Genomic DNA, 25,386 nt, shown 5'->3' with positions numbered 1-25,386 from the left:
TGCGGGTGGCCCTCCTCTGGACCCTCTCCATATTGGCCACATCCCTCCTGAAGTGCGGCACCCAGAACTGGACGCAGTACTCTAGCTGCGGCCTGACCAGTGTTGCATAGAGGGGGAGGATCACCTCCTTGGACCTGCTTGAGATGCATCTGTGGATGCACGACAGGGTATGGTTGGCCTTCCTGACCGTGTCCCCACACTGTCGGCCCATGTTCATTGAGGCATCAGTGATGACTCCAAGATCCTTTTCTGTCTCAACACTGGCGAGAAGGGAGGTAAAATTCACCTTAAGTTGACTGAAGTAAATACACTTGAAATTTAAAAAATTTTTTAGCTATCTTAACTAGCGGTGCATTGATAAAGATTTTTTTTGGCTCATACCAATAGCCAATTATTAACCAGCCGTATTGGCCGATACTGATCCAATAGTCAATGTGCAGCCTGGCTGTTAAGCCTGTGCTGGAGTGGGGGAGGGGGAGGAGCAGGCAGATTGGTGCCCCCACGGTGAGGGAGGAAGTGGGGCTGGGGCTGGGGCAGGGCAGGGCATGGGGTGGAGCTGCAGGCAGCTTTTCCGGGGGAGGGAGCGTCTCCCCAAAACTGTGTGCACTGTTTGGGGTGGCATGGGGGGCATGTGCCCCCTGCATTTGTGGGCTGGGCGAGGGCAGGCTGCGAGGTCGGGGCCAAGGGCTTCGCTGGCCACTTCCCAGCAGGAGTGCTGGGCCGGGGCTGTACTCAGGGCAGGCGAGGGTGGGAGTGGGGGCGGGATGGGCTCAGCTGCACAGGGCGGGCAGCAGCACTGGAAGAGGTGGCATTGGGGCCAGGGAGCTATGGCCACCCCAAAGTTCTCCGTCGCCACCCCTTCCGCCACCACTGCTGCCCACCTTGCGCAACTGAGCCTGCCCTGAGTACAGCTCTGGCTCAGCCTCCTGCCGGGAAGAGGTCAGAGCAGCCCCTGGCCCTGAGCCCGCAGTGGGCAGCCCACCCTCACCTTGTACACAAATCTGTGGGGCACAGGCCCCACATGCTTCCCCCAGGGGTGCATGCAGCAGCAGGGAGCTGCCCCCCAGTCCCCCCAGCAAGCTGCCCATGGCCCTGCCCTGTGCCCCACCATGCCCGAGCCCCACTCCCTCCCTCACTGTGGGGGGCCTCAATCTGTCCCCCCCCCGACACACGCACCCCTTTCCCCCTACAGACTTACAAGCCGGATGCTGCTCTCCGCGCTGCCCGGCTGCATTCCTGGCCGTGTGCAGGCTGCAGCTGTGCACATGCACACAGCATTTATCGGTGACATTATCAGATACACGGACCAAAAAAGCTGGTGTAGCCAATTGCCAGTAATGTAAATTTTCCTTTTATCGGTGCCGATTTGATATGGACTGATATATTGGTGCACCTCTAATCTTAATGTATCCTAGGTGAAATTGTGCCTGTGTGCATCATCAGTTAAACTTGTTTTCTTTGCCTTTACTGTTGATCTGCACAAATACTGTTTTTCTCTGTTTATGAATCCAAAATTGTCTTGTTTGAAAAAAAAATCCAAATTCTCTCATTAAACACTCAAAATCCGCGTTTCTTTCACAATTAATATGAAACAGCACTCTGTGTGTGTGTGTGTTGAAAACAATGTTTCATTGATATATTTACAGTTTTAAAGCAGTTTGGAAGCCCACCAATGCCTCAGTTGTTATTATAATAAAATACATTCTAAATACCTATATATTAGGGCTTTTGATTTTGGTTTTTTTATCATGGAAAATCAGAGCTCCACTGCCAGGACGTGGGTCCAACTGAGGCTATCCCGTCTCCGTCCCGCCCCGAGCAGCCCCGATATGCCAGTGCCCTGCCCATTCTGTTGCCCCTCACTCCCAAACCACAGCCCCACCCCCCCCGCCTCCGGCCTGCTGGGGCCCCTCACTCCCGCCCTGCAGCCCCCTGGTCCTGCCGGTGTCCTTCACTCCCGATCCACTGCCCCCAGCCCCCCAGCGTGTGACTAAAGGAAGGGATATGTGGGGAATAGGATGGGTGTGGTGAAGAGGGTTGCGAGCACAGGAAACGTGGTGGGGTGGGGGAGCACAGGTGATGTGTGAGTGGGAGGGGCATGTGCCTCCTCCAGATTTTTGTGCCCACAGCTGCCAGGACCACCATGATGAGGCATGGCAGTGTGAAGTTGTGCACCCTGCTGCTGCCAGGTGGGCAGAGGATGGCTCACCCTGGTGGCGCGGCACTCCCTCCTGTGCCGGGTCCTGCCCACTGGACTATGGAGGCAGTTCCTGCCCAGAGCTGGTCCAGTCAGGCTGCAGCCCTGTACCCTGCTGTGGGTGCAGAAATCTGGGGGCACACATCCCCCCCCATGCACTGCCTATATCCCGCCCCCCGCCCCTCATGTTGGGTAAGCCCTTCCCCCAAAAAAACTTATCTGGAGGGAGCTGCTCTCCCTGGCTGCCACATGCCTCTGCACACACGTGTGGCACCCCCTGCCCCCCATGTCCTAGCCCTTTGCAGGCTGGAGCTCAGCCAGCCTGCAAGAGGAAACCTGCAGTTTCCCAGGTTTTTGTCCTTTAAAGGAGAAAATCCATATTTTTTCCACGGTAAATGGAAAACTTGGATCCCAGTGATCTGAAATACTAAACCTGAAGTATTTTCTCATAACAGAATTTCCTAAGAGCCGTTGCAGTACAGTAATAGAAAGCTACAGTCCTTTCCAGTCCCAAGCCCTTGAATCTTGGCAGTTGATTCCAGTGTCCCTGAGAAATACCTATTGTAGTGCCGAATCCCTACACATCTTCCCTGGCATCTCGTTCAAGGGCCCAACTCCTTTTATTAAAGTTGTTAACATTTATCCTAAATTGCCCTGTTGCATCTTCAGCTCATTATGTCTTGTTCTGTCTTGTTGACTAATGAGAATATTTGAACCCTGTCCTCTTCAGACGGTTCTTTTATATATTTGTAGACAGTTTTCTTGTCTCGCCTCAGTCATCTTTTTCTCTAGATTAAACAGCCTGGTTCTTTTAACCTTCTCTTGTAGGTCTTGGTTTCAAAATTTTTAATCATTTTTAATAAGTTTCCTCTGAACAATTTGTCATCGTCTCTTTTCAATGTGCTGCCCCCCAGGCCAATTGCTGTTCCAATTGAAAGGGTAACCAAAACCAAGTAGAGCAGAATCATTAGCTTTTTTGCATGTAAACGGATACATTCATTTTAACAGTTCAAAGGATTGTGTAGGGCAGTGGTTTTATAAGTGGTATGTTTTATCTCAGCTTATATTTTCTCTGAATAGTTGCTTTTCTTTATTCTTTAACATTAGGAAAAGACAAAATTATATTTGTGACCAAAGAAGACCATGCAACACCAAGCAACGCTGAGCTAGTTGCAGATGACCCCAATGACCCCTATGAAGACCAAGGTCAGTATTTTTTGACATATTGCTGGGGGGAGGAGGAATATTTGTTTTTATGTTTAATAGTCTAATAGATACCATCTCCATTCAAGTTGATAGAACAAGAGCACATCCTCAATTAATCCTTAAAACCTCAGTCAGTACCACTGGAAATTGGACTTCATATAACTCGGGTGTCAGCTTCATGTACTTGCCCTTTGATGAAGTCCTAGGCTTTGTCCAGCTTTGTATTGTAAACTAACTTAAAAACCAAGGACTTCTAGACCTGTCTGTGATACCAGTTAGAGGAGGGGTTAATGTTGCTGAACCCCGTAGAGGATGAGAGTAAATCTCTAACTTTATGTACTGCAAGCTCCCTAATGATCTTGATTTTTACCTACAGCAGTCCAACACTGCTGTAAAACTCTGTAAGCCATTGTCATGTGTGCTGTGCGTTGCACTTGTAGTCCAGGCTCCCCCTTCTCCCCCCACCTTTATTCTCCGTGTTAACATGGTCAAGCCTTGAGTCACAGAAATCCTTAGGTTTTGCGTCTGTGTTTTGTTTTTTTGACTCCTTTATAGTCACTCCTAATACCAGTGTCTGGCATTTTTAAAAGAGTCTAAGGAAGGTAGTGGGAGTTGGCTACCTAACTTTTTAATAAGGATTGGGAATCTAAAACTGCTTTGCTGCCCCTAAACCTTGCATAGTGCCAGCTTCACAGAGATACAGTTCTCAGCCACACCTACTGATTTGAGAGACAAGGAGCTTCAATTTGGGATTTAAGTTTGCCACATTATCATGCAGTACTGATGCTAAACAGTTTAGATGAATGATTGCATGACTTTTCTGTTTTTACTATTCCTACTTATTATATTTTATGAGGCAGAATAGTTTGGTATTAAGCCTCATAAAAGTTCTGGTTGCCTAGCACAATTTTTTTAAAATGGGTAAATTAAAGCATCCTAGTTCATCATCAGGGTAAAGGCTAAGTGGGTAGATTTTTTTTTGCCTATGTTAATGAATTCTCATTAAGATTATTAAGACTAAATGAGGAATTTATTAGCTCAGTTCTGTATTCACCAAACCTATGTGTCAGTATTTTCAAATGTGAGTGCCTGAAGTTAGGCTACTAAATAAAAATGACTTTTTTTTTTTTTTTTTTTTTTTTTTTTTAGAGGTGCTGGTAACTTGCAACTCTTACTGACATTAATTAGAGTTTAGGATGATCTGCAGCTCTGAAAACTGAGTGACATTTTTAGGTGCTTCCCTTCAGGAATTCCTGTTTAAAACTTGGCTTTAGTATCTACTTTAGTTTGCAAAACTTTGGTGATTTTGAACTAGGTCACTTCTGCTTTCTCTCCTGAACATTTGTTAAAGGTCAGGTTATTGGTTAAAATGTAACTGGCTTCTTAATCTCTAGGGGGCAGTATTCATGTGTCATTTAACACCCAGAAAAGTACATTGGGGTATTAACAGATTTGCAGTGTGTGGTCTTATTTGAACTATATCTTTTCTTAAATGAGTTTCTTTGTTTTTATATGTGGTTTTATATTAAAATGAGCTTGCACTAGCTGTTTGCGTCAGATTCAGAGCCTGATTACAGCAGCATGCAGAATCAGCAGATGTATCAGAACACACACTTCTCTGGACAGCATCACGTCCTCTAGGTTTTGCAGTCACCTGAATAACAGTGAAGAAGGATTTAAAAGAAAATCCTTTAATTTTAGTTGCCTGTGTTTGTTAGCTGTAATGAATCTTTTCATAGCACAGTAATTTTTCAGATCCATAGCTTCTCCAAGCTTCATTTGATTTCCTAAGATACTTTTGAAGTTTAGGGCAGTATGGTATGAGGTTGTCTGTATAGCTGAGTTTTAGGCCTGGACTCTGTTCACAGTCCTGTCTCTCCCCTGCCCTTTAAGGCTGTTAAAATCCTAGAAATGAAGCAGTGTATTATTCTGAGCCATTTCCTGATAATATGAAAGCATTTGTGTGCAAGAAAGAGCATGAGGTTTAAATGTCTGAAATTATTTGCCCCAAGAAGTTGCTAACATTGGTACAGTATCTACTAACACAAGGCAGTAATATTAATTAAGGGCTAGGATAAGACGGTCCATGGGAAATTCTTATGAAAATTAGGTTGACTGAACATAAACAGGTTCACTGTAGTTAGCAGTTAGAAATGTATCCTTAGACTCTATTTGCTAATGCTCCTCAGCTATTTTAATTAAAATAAAAGTTTTGCTAGCCTTTCCAATATTTGTTACTGATTGACTTGATGGTATTGGATGTTAAGCTTATCCCCTTTCTGAGATGAAAAGAATCAGTCTGGTTCCACCCCTCAAACTTCCCGGTGTCTATGTTTTATTGCAGAAAAGATAAGCAAAATCTAAAGTTTGGTATCTCAGTTCTTTTACCCTTCGTATTTTCAGGCAGAACATTACTAGCTAAGAGCCAGTGCTCAGACTGCATATTTGGTGAGAACAGTCTGTGCATTCGGATTTGTCAGCATCCTCACTGTGAGTGATGCATCAGCTGCTAAATGCTTCAAATAGAGACCTCTGCTGGCTGTGAAATACAAACTGCATTCATATGGAATTATTTTTTCAGTTTGTGTGTATCTATAACTTCCTGACTATAGGTAGAAGTATAGAGAATAGAATCTACAGATTATTTTAATTAAAAAGTTCATACTTAATGCAGGCACTTTATCAGCATTTATCAGTTGTTTTTTAAACTTTGTTTAATCTGAGTAACCTGTTTAATGTAAACTTTCCCTTAGAAAACTGTCCCTTAGAAAACTAAGAGCAGGAATCAGATCTTCCAAATCTTATAAAAGCAGCTTTTTTTCTAATATATAGTAGTAATAGTCTTTGTATAGTCATTTTGATTAGATGATGGAGAGCCTGACTTTCTCTGGTATCTGGGCTCTTTCTTTTCCTCTGCAAAACTAGAGGCTGCCCCTTAAAATAAAAGGCATTGCAGAATGCTTCATCTGGAGAACGTGTATGTCCCTGGAGATCTTATAATACATTTCACAGTTCAATGCATGGTAAGTCACCTTGTGTAATATATAACTGAACAAAGCTGACTGCTGGGACTGTTGCTTACATTGGCAAATTTGTATATTCATACTGGCTTGGGTTATGTAAGCTTGCTTCGAGTCTTAGACATTTTTCATTCTAATTATACAGACAGTCTTGGAATGTGTCTAGTTTTCAGCTCTAGGAATCATCTTATACCTTTAACAAAAGGAACTTTTCTAGTGATGGAACATGGATGTATAGGTGATGTACTAGTTAGCAGTCATTTCCCTGCAACTGAGCCTTGTTGGTATTTCAGGTAATATTAAAAAAATTATAGTCCAGTAAGCAAATCAGTTAGTTATATTGGCAGTGCCAGATAAACAAGGGAAGAAAAGGATGTCTGTCTTGGCTTTAGTGTGGCTCAGAGCAGTCATGCAAGGAATTGGAATGTGAATAATGAACATAGTTCTCTTAGGACCTATATGGAGGGGTTGGTTTGTGATTCTTCTCTGCCAGTGGTCTTATCAGTTCCATGAAGGGGGTCAGTATTTTGCAGTGTTTCCTTTTCCAATTGGGTGGCACAAGTTAAATTTCAAGGCAGCCAAGAGAAAGTCTCTTTGAAGGGCCAGAGCTTATGTTTAAGTGTGAAAGGGTTATGGCAAGGGTGAAAGACAGGTATCTTCTCTGCAGTACAGTAATTCCAACACTTTAGGCCGCCAGTTGGGTATCAGCGTTATATTTATAAGCTTGATTTGACTTGTTATGTAGTGAGAGGTGTGAAGGGTGGAAAAAGGAGGCCAGATGGGTTGGAGAAAACTTTGCCAAGCAAAAGAGACCTTATTTCTATTAAAGGTGTATATGATCCAACATTAAGATTGCTTTTGCATTAAATACCATGTTAAGCTTTTCTTAACAGGCTGTCTCACTTAAAAGGTTCTCACTTCAGTCATCGCAAGCTATAACACAGTAAATCAAAACAGAGAGACAATTCACTTATTACAGATTACTTCTGCATCTAAGGGGAGGGCAATTTGTGGGCAGAGAAGGATGTACAGGCAGAAGCTCTGGTTCCTTGTGTGGTTTGTATTTAAAAGAAAATTGAAAAAGGCATGCCATTCATGAAGTAACATACAGGCTATTTTAATTTAGCTTCTGCTTAAAGTAGCGGACTTAGGTTTCCAGTGTTCAGCTGCTATATAATAACTCTCAGTAAGAAGCCCTTTGATCTTTTTGCTATGTTATATAAAGAGTTTTCACATATATGAGGAAGAATGTTGTATAAATGTGCCATTATCTGTATCACGTCTTTATACAATTTAAACTTTTTAAATTTATTTGAAATACGATTGTTTTGGGGCCCTTCTTGATCCTTGGCATTAAAATGAAGTTTAATTATTTTTTCAGGATAGCCTTTACATAATAAGGGAATTTAAGTCATTAATTGATTAGCTTATTTAGCAAAACCTTAATTATTGCACTTCACTGTGAGGCGAGGGGGGTGTGGGAACATAGCTACGTTAATTTTCCTCTCCTTTCTGTACTGTCAGTTGTGAGGCTTCAGTTTGTGTTGTCAAAATGAGAGAATCTAGAGATCGCTTTCCAATCTAGATGTAGTAAAGCAAATACAATAGGCAAAGCTGCCAGATGATTCAACACTAATTGGGTTGATAAACAAGGGAGGACGGATCTAAATTATTGCATTAGGTATCACAAAGGCTGTACTTACAGTGGGATTCTTTATTTCTTTAAGCCCCTTTTTCATTGGGGGCTGGGACAGAGCAAGCAAGTTAAGGAGCCATTCATCCAGTTTGGAATTACAAACATGGACAGATACTCTGCCTATTTAGAGCATTACTTCTTGTTTACACAGTGCGAACAGATGGACTTCAGGAACTTGGAAATTCTTTAGTGTGGTTTAATCCTCAGTGAGAAATGGGTCCTATCACTTGTGATGTATATAAAAACATATTGACTATATGTAATGGATTTGCATAATGTTGTGCATGCAAGATAACTTGTTAGTGTTCTGAAAACAAATTGGTTATAAAAAATCATGGATAAATTTAGGCTGGAAGGAAGAAACAGCCTGCCAGTAGGAGTCATGGATTTAAAAAAAAAAACAAACCCTTCTTTTCTACTAGTACTTAATCTGAAGCTTGATAAATTTACCAGTTTATATAACTCACCAGTCTAGGCCCTTTATTTGTCATGATGCATATTGCAAGTGACTTCAAAGTATAATATCAAATATAGCTTGCTTGGAAGGATTCCTGGGGTGCACCTGAAAAAAAAATTCAAAACACAGCGTAGTTCAGAGATTTTAAAAAGAGCACTCTACTTACTTGCATTGTTTCACCTGATAGACTAGGTAACCCAGGAGCTGTCTTTGAGTCCCTCGTTTCATACAGTTCTAGCTGCTGGTATATAGGGGTGCATCGATAGAGATTTTTGGGGCTGATACTGATAGCTGATTTTTAAGGATGCATATCAGCTAATACTGATCCGATTTCCGATATGCAGCCCGGCAGCTTGAAGAGCTGTGTCCAGCTGGTAAGTCTGTTGTAGTGGAAGGGGTGGGGGAAGGGAGGGGTGTGGGGGGGCAGATCAAGGCTCGTGCAGTGAGAGAGGGAGTGTGGCGGGGCTGGGGCTGGCACTGCCCAGGTGGGGCGTGGGGTGGAGCCGCGGAGAGTGGGGGGTGGCTCCCACCGCTGCCCAGACCCCAGGAGGGCATGGGGGGGCACGTGTCCCCCAGATCTGCATGGGGTAGGGCGGCTGATTCTGGGGCTGGTGGTGTGCTCTTCCTGGCAGGGGCTGGGCTGCGTGAGGGGCAGGCAGTGGCAGTACTGGGAGCGAGACTACAGCGGAGTGCTGCAGCCACCCCAAAATTGCCGTAGCCTTCCCTAACCTCCCTCCCTGTGCTGCTGCCACCCACCCTGAGCGCAGCCCGGCCTGGCTCCTGCTGTGAAGAGCCTGGCACTGACCCCAGCCTGCAGCGGCAGCTGCCCTGCCCTGTGCGGATCCAGGGGGCATGCCCCCCACCCATGTCCTCTTGGTGTATGCGCAGCAGTGGGAGCCGCTCCCCCCGCCAGGCCCTCTGGACAAGCCGCGGCTCCATCCCCCGCCCTGCCCTGCCCTGCCCTGGCTGGGCAGATCCTGCTCCAGCCTCACTCATTCCCTAATCGCGGGGGCCTCGACCTACCTTCCCCCCACGCCCCTTCCCTTTCCCCTCTCCTTTCACCACAACAGACTTACCAGCTGGACACAGCTCTTCAAGCTGCCAAGCTATGCTCCTGGCCCCATGCATGCTGCAGCTGCATACACGCATGAGGCATTTATTGGCCACATTATCAGCCTCATCAGGCAAAAAAAGCCAATTTCTGATCTAGTCATTTTCTTTATATTGTTGCCAATCCAATATCAGACTGATGTATTGGTGCACCTCTACTGGTATATCTTATTACTTTAAATGCACACTTATCTATACCTCAGCTCCACTGGAGAAAAAAAAAATGTTTTTCATTCTATCCTCCAAGACAAGGTTTCTGTATTGGAAGCTTGTTCCTTCTATGAGGAAAGATCACCACCAATCTGACAATTAAGAACAATAGATGTGTTCCAAAGGTTTGTATGTGGGAAGTCCTGTTTTATGGTCATGTTTGGAACTTAAAACTAACAACTTCTGCTTTGGTAGTGCTCAGCCTTTCGGCCCCACAGGGCTGGTGTGCTGGCTGGATTGGGCCCTACCTCCCAGGGTCGGGCCCTGCTCTGCCTTCGCCTGGCCCCGCATGCTTGGATTAGGCTCTGGTGCTTTGCTGCCCCTGCACACGGGAAGTGATCCCTAGCATCCTGTACCACACAACATGCTGAAATCAGCACCCCCTCCCCACTGCATGTCTGACCTAGCATACAGGACTGGGCTACCAGGCCCATGCGGCTCCCCATGGATGCCAGAAACTTAGCAGTAGGGGAACGGCAATTAACACTGCCACTGCGCCCCTGATGCCAGGCTTTTAGACCCATGGGGAGCCTGCAGGCTGGATGATACAGCTCCGGGAGCCAGATCTTTGGGGTTGATTACCCCTGGTTTAAGAGAATTATTCAGCAAGGAATTGCAGTGCCATAGTGCCCTCATCCTAGTATTTCAAAACTTTTCCTGTGTTGGTTTTAAGTGTTAGAAAAATGTCTGTTAAAATGCCTGGTTGATGTTCGATAGTCTCCCTCAGTGACTTAGAATCTAGTTTGCTCAATTTACGAAGCAAAGGCATATTTCTAATACACTGCAGGTGAACTTTTTGCACTTTGTTTCATGTTATCCCTAGTAATAAAGAGCCTGAAATTAGCCATCCATATCCTTGTCTCGGTACCTCTTGTTTTTTCTCTCGGGAGCCTGCCAAGTTATGCCAGAATTGCCACGATGCACTCCACTAGTTACATTTTGCCAATAAAATACGGTCACAAATGGGTCTTGTAGACTCTTATAAAACTCATGTTGTTCAGTTGAGTTGGTATTTGAGTCTGGACAGAAGTTCTTCAAATGTAAATGATATTAACGGCAGTTCTTCCACTTGCTGTGAGGCATAGTGTTGTAATGCAGATGGTCATAACTCAGTGCTTTTTACACCCACTTTGCTTCATCCTCTAATACCCTTTTTTCATCATCTGGTTTGATTAAGTTAAACTGAGTTTTGGAAATTCATGAGATTCTTGAGGGGAAAAGTGTGACTATAAAAAGTGAGCTTTCACTCAACAGTTGGCTTTTCTTGTTCATGCTTTCTGTTTTCTTGCTTAAATGAATTGGAGGCACCAAGCAATGACATTCTTCAGTAGGCTGCTGTCCCGTGGCAATAGAAGTTCATAATACTCAGCTAAACAGCCATTTTCATCCTGGTGATACTAGTTGGAAAGTAGCACTTTGATGTGCCCTCATGATTATAGGGCATAGGAGACACCAAGCATGATCCAAAGCCCATGCAGACAATAGGAACGTTTCAGTTGAACTTAAATTGGATCAGACCAATTTAGAGTCTCATAACGACTTTCATGCTGGAAATCGGCATTGGCGGCATTTGATCTCCTCCATGGTTGCTAGTCATCCCATAACTGCTTAGAACAGCTGCTTTCAAAAGGAAAGGACTTCTACTGCAGTGATACACATCCAGTATCCAGCACTGCATGGAACAGCGAACATATCACTGAAGGGCAATGTGGGGAAAATTTCTAGCTGTTAAGAGGTGAGAGGAAGCCTATGCTAAACTAAGGAAAGCCAAAAGAAGCTATTCTAGATTGGCCCATGATTACTTTCATGTTGGAGTTAGATTGAATAGGCCACCTTAGTATGCCGTGGATATCACACATGCAACAATTCAAACATAAGTTTTTACATATGAGAAAATATGAGGTAAATATGAGAAAATCATCCAAGGACTCCATCTGCTAAAGCTGTGTACCGTATTTGTGCCACCCCTGTCCCCTCAAGTTAAAGAGCTAAAACAATAGTGTACTATATGTTAGATTTAATAATACAAATTAGCTCCTTTTTTTTTTTTTTAAACAGAATTCTGTCACTTCCACTTCTTATCTTCTCTCTCTTTGTTGTCATACCCGGACAGGATCCAGGTTTCTTTTCCGTATGATGATTTCATTGTTCAGCTTCAGCTTCTGTACATTGCCTTCCCTCCTTCTCTCAGACTGAAATGGGCCATGCATATTAAATTAGGATCTCTTCCACAGTAATGAGTCAGGCAGGTCAGGGCTGAGGATCGCTAACTACACTGTAGAGGCTGGTTTGCTCTGCCATCGTTCATGCTGTTTTGGTTTTGTGGTTATAATAGAGTCCAGTCTCTGATGCTGTGACCCAGCAACTTTGATGCAACTTTAAAACAAAATTACCTCTATGGAACACCTAATTTTTCTTCTGTCTCTTATGTTTGTTCAGGATTGATATTGCCTAATGGAGATATCAATTGGAATTGTCCATGCCTTGGTGGAATGGCTAGTGGCCCCTGTGGAGAGCAGTTCAAATCGGCCTTTTCCTGTTTCCACTACAGCACAGAAGAAATAAAAGGATCAGACTGTGTGGACCAGTTCCGTGCCATGCAGGAGTGCATGCAGAAGTTTCCAGACCTTTATCCCCAAGAAGATGATGATGAAGAGAAAGAAAAGCCAAGCAAAGATCTAGAAGCTGCTTCTACGGAAGCCACTGTAACCGAAGAAGAGAAGGGATCTAGCTAATGAAGATGCAAGGAGGCTAGTGTCTCCGCTCTCTGAATTTAGAGCCATGAACTTTTGCAAAGTGTCTGTCTTTGATTCTTCACGAAGTGTTTTACCATTAATGTTCTAAACACTGTATCCTACGAATTAACTTATTACAGGAGAGGAGACCTCAGCCCTATGGTCTTAATAGTAAGCACTGCAGAAAGAACAAGTTGATGTATGTACCATGTAACATGTTAGTGGACACCACCACTGCTTTAACAATACTTTTTTTTCTCTCTAGTACTCAATTTGCCTCCAAATATACAAAAAAATTCTTTAAACTGAGAATTTTTTTAGCCAGTATATCAGGTCTATATCCATTTCACTGTATTTTGATCAGTAGTTGCTCCTGTTTAATGTATTCTGTGCTGTTGATAGAAATTGAGTAAGTTGTTTTTCCTAACCTTCTCTGTTGGAGTGGTCCAGAATGCTGACATGATCCGTTTAGATTGTGCAAACTCTAATTTCTAATGGCACAATTAGATACCGGTTGCATTTACTACTGATCCCAGGTAAAGACTTTCTGAAAAAATGTTAAAATATTTGGCTTTTTTTTTATAATTTAATTATAGTTGCATTTTGAAAATGCTGTTGAGTAACCTATGATTTAAGTTTCAAGTAAATGGGAAAAATAGTGATCACTGTGGTACTTGTTTCTTCTGAAAACACTGCTTTTCAGGTCCCTCTGTTACTGCTTGCTCCTCCTGTATGGTTATGTTCTGACATATATAGTTTTGACAATAAACTTGAAATGTTACCCAGAGTAACAATCTCAGAGCAGATACTGTGACTTGTGCATATTAAGCAATGACAATCTTTTTACCGTGATTAAAAGCTCATTTCTCTCTTTGGTTACCTCTCCTTGCTTGGTGTGAGGCACATGGCATTCTCTTGCATTGTAAAGAGATTGTGAACTCATCTGAAATGCCTGTTCAGTAGGTATAAATGAACTACTTTCAGCTACTATGTACAGGATTTATTCCTATCCATCTTTAGGAGCCATGAACAAAGTAAAGCACCACCAGAGCTGAGAGTGGGTAAATACAGGCACCAACATTCCTTAGCATGATTATGGGATTACTGCTTGCAGGCAAGGAGGATGTTACATTAGAGTTCTTTCTATTAACAAAAACCTCGCCCTCACTGTCATTGTAACCTGCTTCGTGACTGGTATGTTACCATGGTGTAAGTAATTGTCCATTATTGCTTGGTTTTTAGCATATTAGCCAGATGTTTCTAAAATATAGCAAAGTAAAATTATGGCCTTATTAACTTACCCTAGAGCAGTGGTCTCCAACCTTTTTAAGCAGGAGATCACCATTGGCATTTAAAAGCAACCCTAGATCTACCATGTGTTGCTGCCATCCCCCTCTGCTCAGCAAGGAAGTCCGTGGGGAGGGAAGTGGGCAGATCTAGGCGGAGGGAGAAAAAATTATTTGGGGGTGCGCCTCCCCAACAGGTAAGTCCAACCCGGCTGGGGCCCCACTCAACTTACCCATGCTCCTGCTTCTGTGGCACGCTCCCTCATCACGGGGGCCTCAGCCTAGCCCTTGCCTGTTCCCTCCCCCATGGACTGACCTGCTGGGCTGGGATGGGCGAGTGCATGCATGTATGCGGGCACTCAGCCCCCCACCCCAGCCTCAGATTGACTCCAAGAGGCTCCGAGATCTACCGGTGACCACTGCCCTAGAGTGTGTGACAATATTTATCTTCTTACCTTTCTTGGCATCCACAGGCTTTTGTCTCCACCATTCAACATTGCCAGTGCTCTGTAGTCATACTTTGGCATATTGTTGTATGCTTATTAAGTTATTTAAATTGGAAGGAACCCACTTCTGTTCTTTTCTGTTGACATTTAAGAAATGAGCTCTTTGAATTTTAGTCCAGTGACTGGATCTTCATGGAAAAGTGGGGAAGGAGATGGAATTAAGTAACTGGCACTAGCTCAATTCTAGGGGGATGGTGGCAGGTACTCAGAACAGACTTTACATTTTCAAAGAAGCAAAGTGTGACAAAGCCTCTCAGTCTTTGCATGAAGCAGTGAACAAAACAAATGCCAAGTTAACAACCTGAGTAAGCGGGCACAAAAGCGACAGCGCGATAAAACCTTGGCGCCTAGGCAGTTGGGCCAGGGAAATAATCTCAGGCCATCAGATAAATGCTGGGCACCAATATATGTATATATAATAGAGAGACACACACACACACCCCTGCATTTACCTGAATCATTGTCTTTTTTGGGTGGAAACCCAACTTAATGTCTGTCAAAGGAAGAAACAGGGTGAAGGAGATCTTTGTTCTAAGAACTGCTTGCCTGTTGTGCTTTTCTTCTGTGCTTTTCTTTCCCACGCTGCCTTGTTTTGAAGCTTTAGGATTTATTATCTGAGAGTGTTTTTTGACATCTGTGTACTGACTAGAATGCAAGAGGGCTAGTCGTGTATTTATGCAAGACGTGAATCTGTACTTAAGTCTTTCAATGGCATAGTCCATACTGGGAAAAATCATTATTTACTAATGGCAGTACCTCCTTTTTGCTGTCCAAATGCAGGAAATAAAGAGTCCTGTCCAAAGAGCTTACATTGTTTTTCATTTTTCTTATTTTTGTTGAGTTTTCCTACTCAAAATGACACACTCAAAATAAAATATCCATATAAGACCAGATTGGTACTCTATACTAAAGTATATTGCTACCTGTGCTATAACCTGAACACAGTATTTTTGCTTCTCTGTCCCAGGTTCTTTTCTTGAATAGCTTCCCATGTTTTACCACAGAAATAATTACAATACCCTGATGAAGGGAAGAGGTTCCTTTACCTACAACATATAGTTCATTCACTGTTTGTTTATTTGTGGAAAGAATTGCTGGTGTGTTTAGTGCCTTAAGAGCCCCAGTCTGAAACCAGGAGTCCAAGTAGATGCTGTACAAATACAAAATGTTTGATGTATATAAAGCAGCTTTCATAATTTTTTACATAATAAATATTATAATTTTTATATATGCGTAAAAAATAATCGCATGCTCTCTCTTTCTCATGAAAGGATGTCTAGAAAGTCAACTACATCATGAGTATTTTATAAAACTGGAATTCTGGGGTTGCAGGAGCTGATGCACTCATTAAGAGATACCAACTGCTAGAAACTAGAACTAGAAACCATTTCATCCTTCTTAATTTTCTGTTAGGGCCTCATAATTGAGACATCATCTATTTCTTTCAAATTCCTCATACTCTGAAGTGATTTTTAAAGTAGAATTGTTAAGTGATACTTTTACGCCTCTGACTTACAGATCAGTTGAACTCCATTTTTCTGTTTCTGCCAGCTGTGTAAACTGCACTTGAAATCTGAGAGTTGAGCTGTGTTCCTCCTGCCTCCTGCATTATCAAAAGCTTGTTAAAAAATGGTCTTAATTTGTTAGATTGTTTTACAAGCCAGAATAAAGAATCCAGTTCATTCTGTCTTCCACTTAAATCCTTACAGTGCACTTGTCATCATGGTATGTGGACTCTGCCATGCCAACAGAAATAGGACTCAATAAAAACTTGTGTTTGGGTTTCAAACCCCTTATCACCTCCATGGTATATTTTGCACTCTGATGAAATGACGCACCCCTCCCTTCTGCGTGTTGGGGTTGGGGCTAGGCCATGTCCCCTTCTCCCACATGACTGGATGGGATGGGGCCCTGCCACGTCCACCCTGGGCACCAGATTGGGACCACCTGTTGGATCTAGCCCACAGATGGACTGGGCACTGCCCATCCGGCCCACTGGGCAAAAAGATTGGGCACCAAAAGTACTCTGTACTTTAACTGCATGTCAGAGATTTCAAATGGAGTAGCATTAAATAAACTTTGCTAGAAATATGACCCCCCAATATGGTTCCTAATCTTAGTCTCTTTTTTTTCTCTCTCCTCCCTCTGCTTCCCTAATTACCCAGCAAAGTCTGTAAAGACATGCAGGTCTTGCTCAGGTTCAGGACCATCCTCTCTGAGCTCTGGCATGTTCAGGTTGGAAACAAAAACCTACATTTTGTTCCGAAAGGTGGCTATTAGATACAGATGCAGCTAAGACTCCCTGATTTAAATACATCATCATCTCATAACCATTAGAGAATTAGGGAAGGAGATTGGTTGCCTCAATAATCTGGAGCCATTCACTCTGGTCTTGCTAGACCTTTTTTCCTTTAAAATGTCTCTAGAGTTCAGCTGCCATTTCAGTCCTGGCACCTAGCAAAGCAATGATGGGGACTGCTCGTGTAGAGTCAGCCAGCTCCTGCCCTGTTCTGAATTGGACTAGGCAACACATTGCACTAAACACCAGCAGCCTGTCTCACTAGTGTTTCCACTGACAAAACCAGCGTTGGAGCTGAAGTTATGCTAACGGTGGGAAGTTTCGAGAAGGAGCCTCATGTAAGTACAAGAGATGAAGCTGAATAGAGCAAAACCGCAATGCTTTGAAATCCTCTTGGGCACCTTAACATGTAGCTCATCCAAAATGTGTACCGGCGGTGTGCCGTCTTTGGAGGAAAATGATTATAAGCAGCTCAGCCAGATTTTAAGTCCACCTCCATTTGAGTGATTTTTAATGTATAGAGAGTATAAGGTATTAGATCTATGGAGCAGCAGGCTGAGATCTTCCTTTGGCTGATTTCACAGTGATCTCTCTCCTGCTCTGAGCTATTTTTTTACAGCTATTTAGAATAAGATTGCTTGGAAATCGGGTGCTTCTAGATGTATTTATGGTTGATGCTTAGAATAAAGCAGGGGTATAGCGAGCCCTTTAAATGCCTGGCAAAGGTGGTAGTAGGAGTGAATTATACTGACCAGTGCGTGGAGAGTGGGGGAGTTAGGCAGAAATCAGGTTCTCTGGAGCTGTTCCATGTGCCCCATTTGCTTCCTTCTGCTCCCCAGGCGTAGGTCTGTGCTTCCCATGACAAAGTGTCCCCTGGAGACACTACAGGGCAAAGGGCTGGACAGTGCAGAGCTACCGCTGCTGTGATAAGGACTCCTGAAGGGAGGGGGTCATACTAGTGCCCTCTCTAACTTAGCACCAGGGGCTGGTGCCCTGCTCATCCCCCATCCCAGTTACATTACTGGAATAGAGAGAGGAGCACCCACCTTTCTTCATGTGAATATTATTGTATTGTTGGAAGTTATGGGGCAGGGGGGAGTATAGCATCTTTTTGGAATACTGTGAAGTAAGCACATAGGAAGCATGGTTGTTGGTTTCTTTTTTCACTAGGAGGCTTTTAAACGTTCCCGCTGCTGTTTATACGTTGCACACCAGTAAAAGGCTGCGGTGGGTGCTTCTTGCACCATCGCAGAAGCATTTAGCCAACAACAGTTCAAGTTGGAGCAGCCCTTTCCTGCGTTCTGAGCCACGGAAGAAGCCCGTGCAGCCCATTGAAATGCTTGGAATGTTGCTTTATTTCCTGTCATTTGCTGATTTAATTGAAATCGTTAATAAAGGGCCTTTTGTCCTGTTAGTTGTGGTGAGTGCAGTGTTGTGGCTTTTTTTTTTTTTAAATCTTTTTGCTATTCAAAGAAAATAAACTTGGAGCTGGCAGCGTTCCACGAGTGGTGTCAAGGGGGAAACGTGTGGTGGTGGCGGCCTGTTGGAGAACCGTCAGCATCTTCTTTCTGTTATTAACTTTATTTTCGTCTAGAATTGGCTTTCTTTTTTTCCTTTCTTTTTTTCTCTCCCTGGCATGAATTCCATACTCTTAACATAAACCCTGCTCAGAAGCAGCACATAAAGAGAGCAAAGGGAGAGCAGTCTCTAAAGAGTAAATGTGCAAAAAAGAAAAGTATGTTACAGATCAGCTTTGATATATCAGTGAGCAGACAGATCATGAAGGCCCTGTCACAGCCAACACAAAGAGCACAGGAAGATTTGTAGTGACTGCACACTGCAGATTAACTCAGATCCCACAGCAGGGATGTGAAGGGAAAGTGGGCATAGGATTTGCTATGCCACATCTGATCATTGGTCCAGCAAGTTTGATATCCCAATTCTAAAGTGACAGGCATCATTAGAAGGTGTGGGGGGAAAATAGCTCAGCTGATTCCCTTTGACCTTTGTAATATTGTTGCATGTGGAGGAAGATATTTATTCCTGCACTCCTCTGAGCATTTTACATCCCGAAACATAAGCATTATTATTATCGTAGCTGGCATAGTGACAAATATTGGTCAGAAATTGAAATGTCTTTGAGCTTTACTCTCATTTTAAAAAGTCATGTTACAAATATATCCAGCTGAGATGGGCTTGAGCTGTAATGTTCAGAGCCAGATCTGATGTTTCCACAAATTCAAGAATGAGAGTAGGAGGACTGGGTCCTCAATTTTTTTTTTAAATAATGATGAATTTCTGTGCAATTTACCACATTAGTTTTGTAATTGCCATTCAACTAGCAAAGAAAGAAAGTCATCAATTTGCACAGCTAATGTAAGGGACTACTGCAGTTAAACAGGTAGGTACCCTATAGCACTGCTCAGTTTAAAGTAGTATAGACAATACAGAACTCCTGTCAGAGATGCAGGCACAACTCCTACTGCTAAATTCTGCATTGGTAAAAATGTGGACTGTAGCTTAGAATTGAAAATTCACCTAATTGACACATCCTAATAATGTATGTCAATAAGTCATGGATTGAAGGCTCAGTGCTATTATTTATTACGTTAATAAATCTGCATGCAGAGTAAGCCACTCCGAGTTTGGAGGTGCAACTGTCTCAGTGGAACCACACAAAATGCTAAAGATTCATGGGTGCCCCAAAGAACTCCCACATCATTTGCACCAAGTTACAGGGCTGAATCTCTATGATGTGTTAATATATTCTTCTCAAAGCAGGAGTAATTATGTTTTTAAAAAATGGTCATTTTAAACCTTTGCAAGCTTTGGGCCTTTACAGTCAAGGCTTCTCCTCCTCACTAAACACCTATTATTGTGCCTGGTGTCCTGCAAGATATCAAAGCCTAATAGAGTAATATTTGGAATGTAGTGAGGAAATTTGAGTTCTCAGTCCCACACACTTTGCACTTGGATTATAGGAAAGTAGGCCTGCAAGGGACCTCATGAGGTTATCTAATCCAGACCTCTGCTCAAGGCCAACTAAGCTATTCCAGCCAAGTGTCTGTCCAACCTGCTCTTGAAAAATTGCAGGGATGGAGCTTCTGCAACTACTCTAGGTAGCCTGTTCCAATGCTTGACCACCCACATAGTCAGAAAGTTCCTCCTAGTTGCCAACCTAAACTTAACTCTGCTGCAGCTTGAAGCCATTGCTCCTAGTCCTGTTCCCTGTGGCCAGAGAAAAGCCCATCTCTGTGCTTTCTATAATCACCCTTCAGGTATTTGAAGATTTATCAAATCCTCCCCTCAGTCTTCTCTTCTCCAAACAAAATATCCCTCGTTCTTTCAGCCTTTCCCAGTACATCTTGCTTTTCCAGGCTTCCAATCATTTTTGTTGCTATCCATTGGACTCTTTCCAATATTTGCCAATCAGGAATGTTTGTAGTTTATTAACTTTAAAAGAATTAGTGCAAGTGTGGCGTAGATTAAAATGCAAAGTGTAAATTTTAGACCACAGAGCAATACAAATGTCTTTGAGTATTTTTAATCGAAGTTTAAGTACAAAAAAGAAAATGTGCTACAACACGTAACAAATAACACAATAACTTTCCCAGGTCTGAGGGACTCTGGCGAGCATGTTGTGTGAATTATATAAACTCAAGGCAAGCTTACATCAAGCGGCATGGAAAAGTGATGAGCTATGCAGATGGAGAACACTGCTGAGAAAACTTGTTCTTGGAGCAGTTCTAATACCGAGCCACTCTTGCAAGAGTGTTGTACATGATTCAGTTTCCTTCTGCCTGCTTCTTTCTAGCTGCTTGGTGTATCCGTGCGTATGAGTGGGAGCGTGAGCAATGATACGCAAGGTTGTGTTACACTGTCAGTAGGGTTCAGCACTCACAATGGCTATTTAATGAACTAACTTGATCCGTTAAAGGTCTCTACAAAGATTACAGGGGTTTAGGTTGTAGCCGATTAGGCTGGAGTAGCTATATTGTAGCCAACACTTGAGCTGCACAGAAACAGGCTTTGGCCTGCAATTTTCATATTGTTACTTCTGCCTCTCTTCTATACATGCTGCTGCGTATAACAACTGTCTGCTCACTTGCCTGCCCTGTTGTTACTCTCCCGCTACTTTCCAGTCTTCTTTTCTTGGGGACACAACACTATTTTTCCATCTTTAAACTGTGCTTACAAGATGTTTGTATCTTTGCTTCTGTTTAAAAACATCTACTGATCAGCCAATTTGTATAGTACAGCATAAGTAGGGTTGGATATCTGAACATTTTCAGTACTGGGCCCATGTTAGGAATCTTGGATTGTCATATTCAGTCGCCCTTGGACTCAGCTATTTTCCCATGTTATTGGTTGTATTACTATATTGTCTGGGAGCCCTAGTCCTGGACCAGGATGCCCTTATGCTAGATGCTCCACGAATACAAACAAAAGGCAGACTCTCTTCAAGCAGCCTTTTCAATAGGCCTATCTTTGGCAGCTCTTCTTAGGTTTTGGAGGCCTTGTTTGTTCTACTCATAGGAAATGCACAGCAGTTACTTCTGGGAAGCATTTATGTAGTATTGTATTGTCTCTCACTCATTTTTGCTGAGGCATTGAGATATCCCCAAAAAAATTCCTCTCTCTTCTTTCTTTCCCATCCTCACTTTTTATTTTCTTCTCAGGTTATTTAGGCAGAGGATTTACTGGAAGCTAATAGTAATGGCAACAAAAAGTCAGTTTGCTCTGAGACTGACCATAACTGCATGTTTTTTCACAGTGATCTGCAGAGAGAGATCTGGTTAAAAGAACATGCTAGCTTGAAAATTAGTGAAATAAATGTTTTGGTCCCAGTCTGGTTTCGTATAGGATTTTGTTCACATCACAGAACAGCCAGTCTGGAAACAGTGATTGAATATACTTAGGAAACACCTGGTTGAAGGTTGGCATTAAGGTGAATTACAAAGGTGTATGTCTCAACTATGTATCAGCCCTGTCTAGGGGTGGAATTCCTATTCCCTTCTGGGAGACCAGCACAAAGCACTGGGAGCTGGGGTTCCCCATGTACTTCAACAGCCCTGCACAGGGTGAGTGGACTCTGTCTGGTTCTAGATAATGTGGCATGGAAGAGAGCATTGGCAGGAGATCAGAAGAAAAATGTTAGGACTAGGTGGATCTGCAGAGTGGAAAGGCAGAAGGCATGATTCCTGAAATAGTTTCACAAGGTGTTTCCATCTCAGCTTTCCACCAAAGAGTAGGTTTCTCTTGGAAAGTGGAAGAATTGAGAAATAATATTAAGTCCAATGACTGACACCCCCATGCAATCCCACTAACCTCAGTGAGATAATACTGCCTGCAAGCTGGAGTGGCCTATGGCTCTCAGTTGATTAGAAGCACACAAAAAAACTGTCCCTATGAATGGATTTGTCAAAAGTGCATTCGTTAGCATATTTTCTTACCACAGGCTTTATTTTATTTTATTATTTTACGGGCTATAAATTTACCTAAACACAGCTTTATTTTAAATGGTCTTTAAAAGACTATGACTTAATCTATTTATAGAGACAGCAATGAAAACAGTATTGCTTGATTAGTCTCCTAATTTTATGAGCTGGCATTTTCAAGAAAGATATTTCACCGGTGCAAAGTATTTTACTATGTTAATTAAATCTCTCGCTGGAAATGCCAAATTCTTGGTTACTGCTTTCGATAGCAACAAATAGATAATAGTGGTGTATTTCCTGGCATATTAGGAAACAAGCAAGCACAGTATTTATGTGCCTTAGTAGGGTGAAAATGGCCTGTGTTTTTGTAAATGTATATCATACCCAGATAGGAACCTCTATATATATCATAATATGTCTGGGGCACGATTCTGGTTGTGACCTATAAAGCAGAGAGGAGAAGTTCTACACTAGCTCAGTCATGAATAAAACACCTTGTTTGGCTGAGATTTGCAAAGGGTCCTGAAGTGATTAGGCATGCATGTCCTGAGGAATTTCAAAGGGAGCTGAGTGCCGAACTCCGTTAGGCTCCTTTGAAAAATCCTAGTTCTAATACAAATAAAAGGACCCTTGAGGCATCATGCAAATTTATTTAGCAGCACATAAATAGTTAAAGTAACTATGCAAAGCTTCTTTTCCCACAGGACAATTTTAAAGCTAAAACTGAGCTATAGCTAATTGGAACAATTCAAGGGCACTTCGATCCGCTGGTACATGAACCAGTATGCCATATGGACCTAATTTTGTAAAGGGTCTCTGTTCCTTCCCTCTTTTGTGCCTGCAAAGTCAGAAGTGCTATTAATGCTATCTGCAATCAAGTAGAAGGTATTTAGGGAAAATCGACTATACCTTAATTTACTTGTACTCACAAAATTGCAGGCACAAACAAAGAAAGTTTCTAACAATCAGATCTCTTAGGAGCAGTGATAGATTTGTGAACATTTGGTCAGTCCAACCACTTACCTAGCTGAACATTCCTTAAGTTCATAGCAAAATAGAGGACATTGGGATGAGACAATATAACAGAATATAATACATTTGGGGTTTGAGGGGGTTGCTTATGAAAAACAACGATCACTTAGTCAAGTTGATCTTCAATGCAGCATTTCACCCAAAGCTGTGAATGGCTGAAAATGATCTGAAATGTGACCTTCGGATGTTCTGATGTGCATCAGCCCCTGAACAAAACAAAGGGTGACACACAATGGGATGAAAACAAGAAGCCTAGGCTTTTCAGCATCCTCAGGGGTCAGGTACTAGTCACTGATCTGGACTGTCTGACCACTTATCTCAATTTCACATTAGACACTCTATAACCCAGACCCACAGGCTCTTTTCATTGTCCTGGGGTTTTTCTAGGTCCCCTTATGTGGCCCTGAGATACCGGCATACAGAGCAAATCCCTTCCCCTTCTTTTCCTGTTCTTGGGGCATAAACCAAAGCTGTACATAAGGAGCATATATGACGTAGACTTCTGATTTATGCTTTACTTATTAATGGAACATATGGTACTCCTCAACCAACTTTGTTTGGTTATAATTTTCCTATCACCTGGGCACAGATAATGAAGAAATCATTGCTTCCTCCCATAGTAGTCTGAGGAATTTTCAGTCCCACTGGTTTCTTACTTGCCACAGAACAAACTAAAATTAATCCATGGGAAATCCTTCTGCAGAAGAGATGTACTTTACTCAGAGTGGAGATACCATCACCCATACCCATCACTCTAAACAAACCTCAAACACAACTGGAAGGCAACTTAACTTGAAAAAAGTTGAGCTACTGTAAAAGAACAGTATGAAAAAGGCTACCAGCAATCAGATACTGTGTATGGTATACAGAGCAAAGAACAGAATAACCAGATGACTGTCCCAGCAGTTACTGAGACCTCCACAGATTAGGAAAGCTCCCTCATACCTCTGCCTTGGTGCTTTTGTAATTTCACGTACTAAAACTGGACCAGCTTCCAACACTTTCTCAAGGAGCTGTGGCTTGACATAACACTCTCCTGGTACAAGGCTCACAACACTTTCCTGGTACAAGGCTCCTTGGTAGCTATCCTTCTGAAACCTGATGTTAAATGACATTATGGACAGAAGTGCTGCAGCACAGAGCTGTGATAGAAAAGATGGCATGGTACCAAGAGTCCCTGCTGGGCCAGAAGTTCTGTCTGCAACAGCATTTCTGCACTGACACGGACAAGGCACATCCATAGAGGACCTCACTGGATATAATTCCAATGTTAGTTTGTCTCTGTGCAGCAACAATATATTACGGAAGAAAGTAACATGACTTACATCGATCTAACTGCAGTTTGCCTGGTGAATAAAAGTAACTGAGCTCTTCTAAAACAAAATCAAGTGTCATTTGACATATTGTTTAGTATTTTGCCACCAGTGAAAGCTGAACATTTTTGCCTGTTAATGGTTACTTAAATAAAGGAAACGACACCCAAGTAAAGAATGCACTATGGAAGCAGCGTATACTTATTAATATCAGGCTCAGTCCTGAAGTGTGGAAACACATAACCCATAGTTTCAGCTTTTTGCCATGTAGATTCTTTGGGTTCTGTGGAATTGGGCTGAAGCTAAGAGCTGTGACTTGTAAGCTACATGTGATGCAGCGGTTAATTCCATATGATAAGATGGGATGTATTTTTTTGAAGTCATGTCCAAATGTTCCTGGCTTAAGCAGGTAGGAGAAAGGAAGGTTTATGTCCATTTTCCTTCCTTGAGCTAAGAATGTGCTGAATGGTAATATATGAGCTAACTACGCCTTTCACTGCATTGTAATGTAAAGGTAAAGTTCATCACTTTAATTTCTGAAGGAAAAGTTATCTACACCCAGTTCGAAGAATGTCTGCTGCTTGTTTGCCCAAGTATGCCTTCCAGGGTTTTACCAGGCTGTTCATATTCACAAGCAGTTTGCCAGTTCTTGAGTCCTCTTGGCCTGCTATAAGGTAGTCTGTACCTGGTAAAAAAGAAATAATAATTGCATAAATAAATAAAATACAGGACTAAACACTAAGTGCCTCCATCTCCATTAAACCAAGTTCTAGTTCTTTTGCCAGCTTTAGGAATGTTTAAATGATCTGTTTGTGTGCACACACTTGTATGTGTATGTACATTTGTGTGTACACTTTCTGGACACTCATGCCCATGCATAT

General features: G+C 42.6%; 2 protein-coding genes across 3 annotated transcripts in view; one reads left to right on the top strand and one right to left on the bottom strand.

Annotated features, from left to right (window-relative positions):
- Positions 1-13,502, top strand: part of CHCHD4 (coiled-coil-helix-coiled-coil-helix domain containing 4) — a 15,760-nt gene extending 2,258 nt beyond the window's left edge. Inside the window, exons 2-3 of the mRNA XM_006017795.3 lie at positions 3,305-3,403; positions 12,336-13,502. Of these exons, the coding sequence (XP_006017857.1) occupies positions 3,305-3,403; positions 12,336-12,631 (395 nt within the window). The 3' untranslated portion in view covers positions 12,632-13,502. The remainder of the gene's footprint in view (positions 1-3,304; positions 3,404-12,335) is intronic.
- A 6,748-nt stretch (positions 13,503-20,250) lies between these two features.
- LOC106721843 (netrin-4-like) overlaps positions 20,251-25,386 on the bottom strand; it is an 88,616-nt gene continuing 83,480 nt past the window's right edge. For both annotated transcript variants that reach the window (XM_025196836.1, XM_025196837.1), the window contains exon 10: positions 20,251-25,190. In XM_025196836.1, coding sequence (XP_025052621.1) covers positions 25,054-25,190 — 137 coding nt within the window. In that variant the 3' untranslated portion in view covers positions 20,251-25,053. The remainder of the gene's footprint in view (positions 25,191-25,386) is intronic.

This window comes from Alligator sinensis, unplaced genomic scaffold (assembly GCF_000455745.1).
Source record: "Alligator sinensis unplaced genomic scaffold, ASM45574v1 scaffold839_1, whole genome shotgun sequence".
NCBI classification, from domain to species: Eukaryota; Metazoa; Chordata; order Crocodylia; family Alligatoridae; genus Alligator; species Alligator sinensis.
This window is presented reverse-complemented; position numbering and strand designations above follow the sequence as displayed.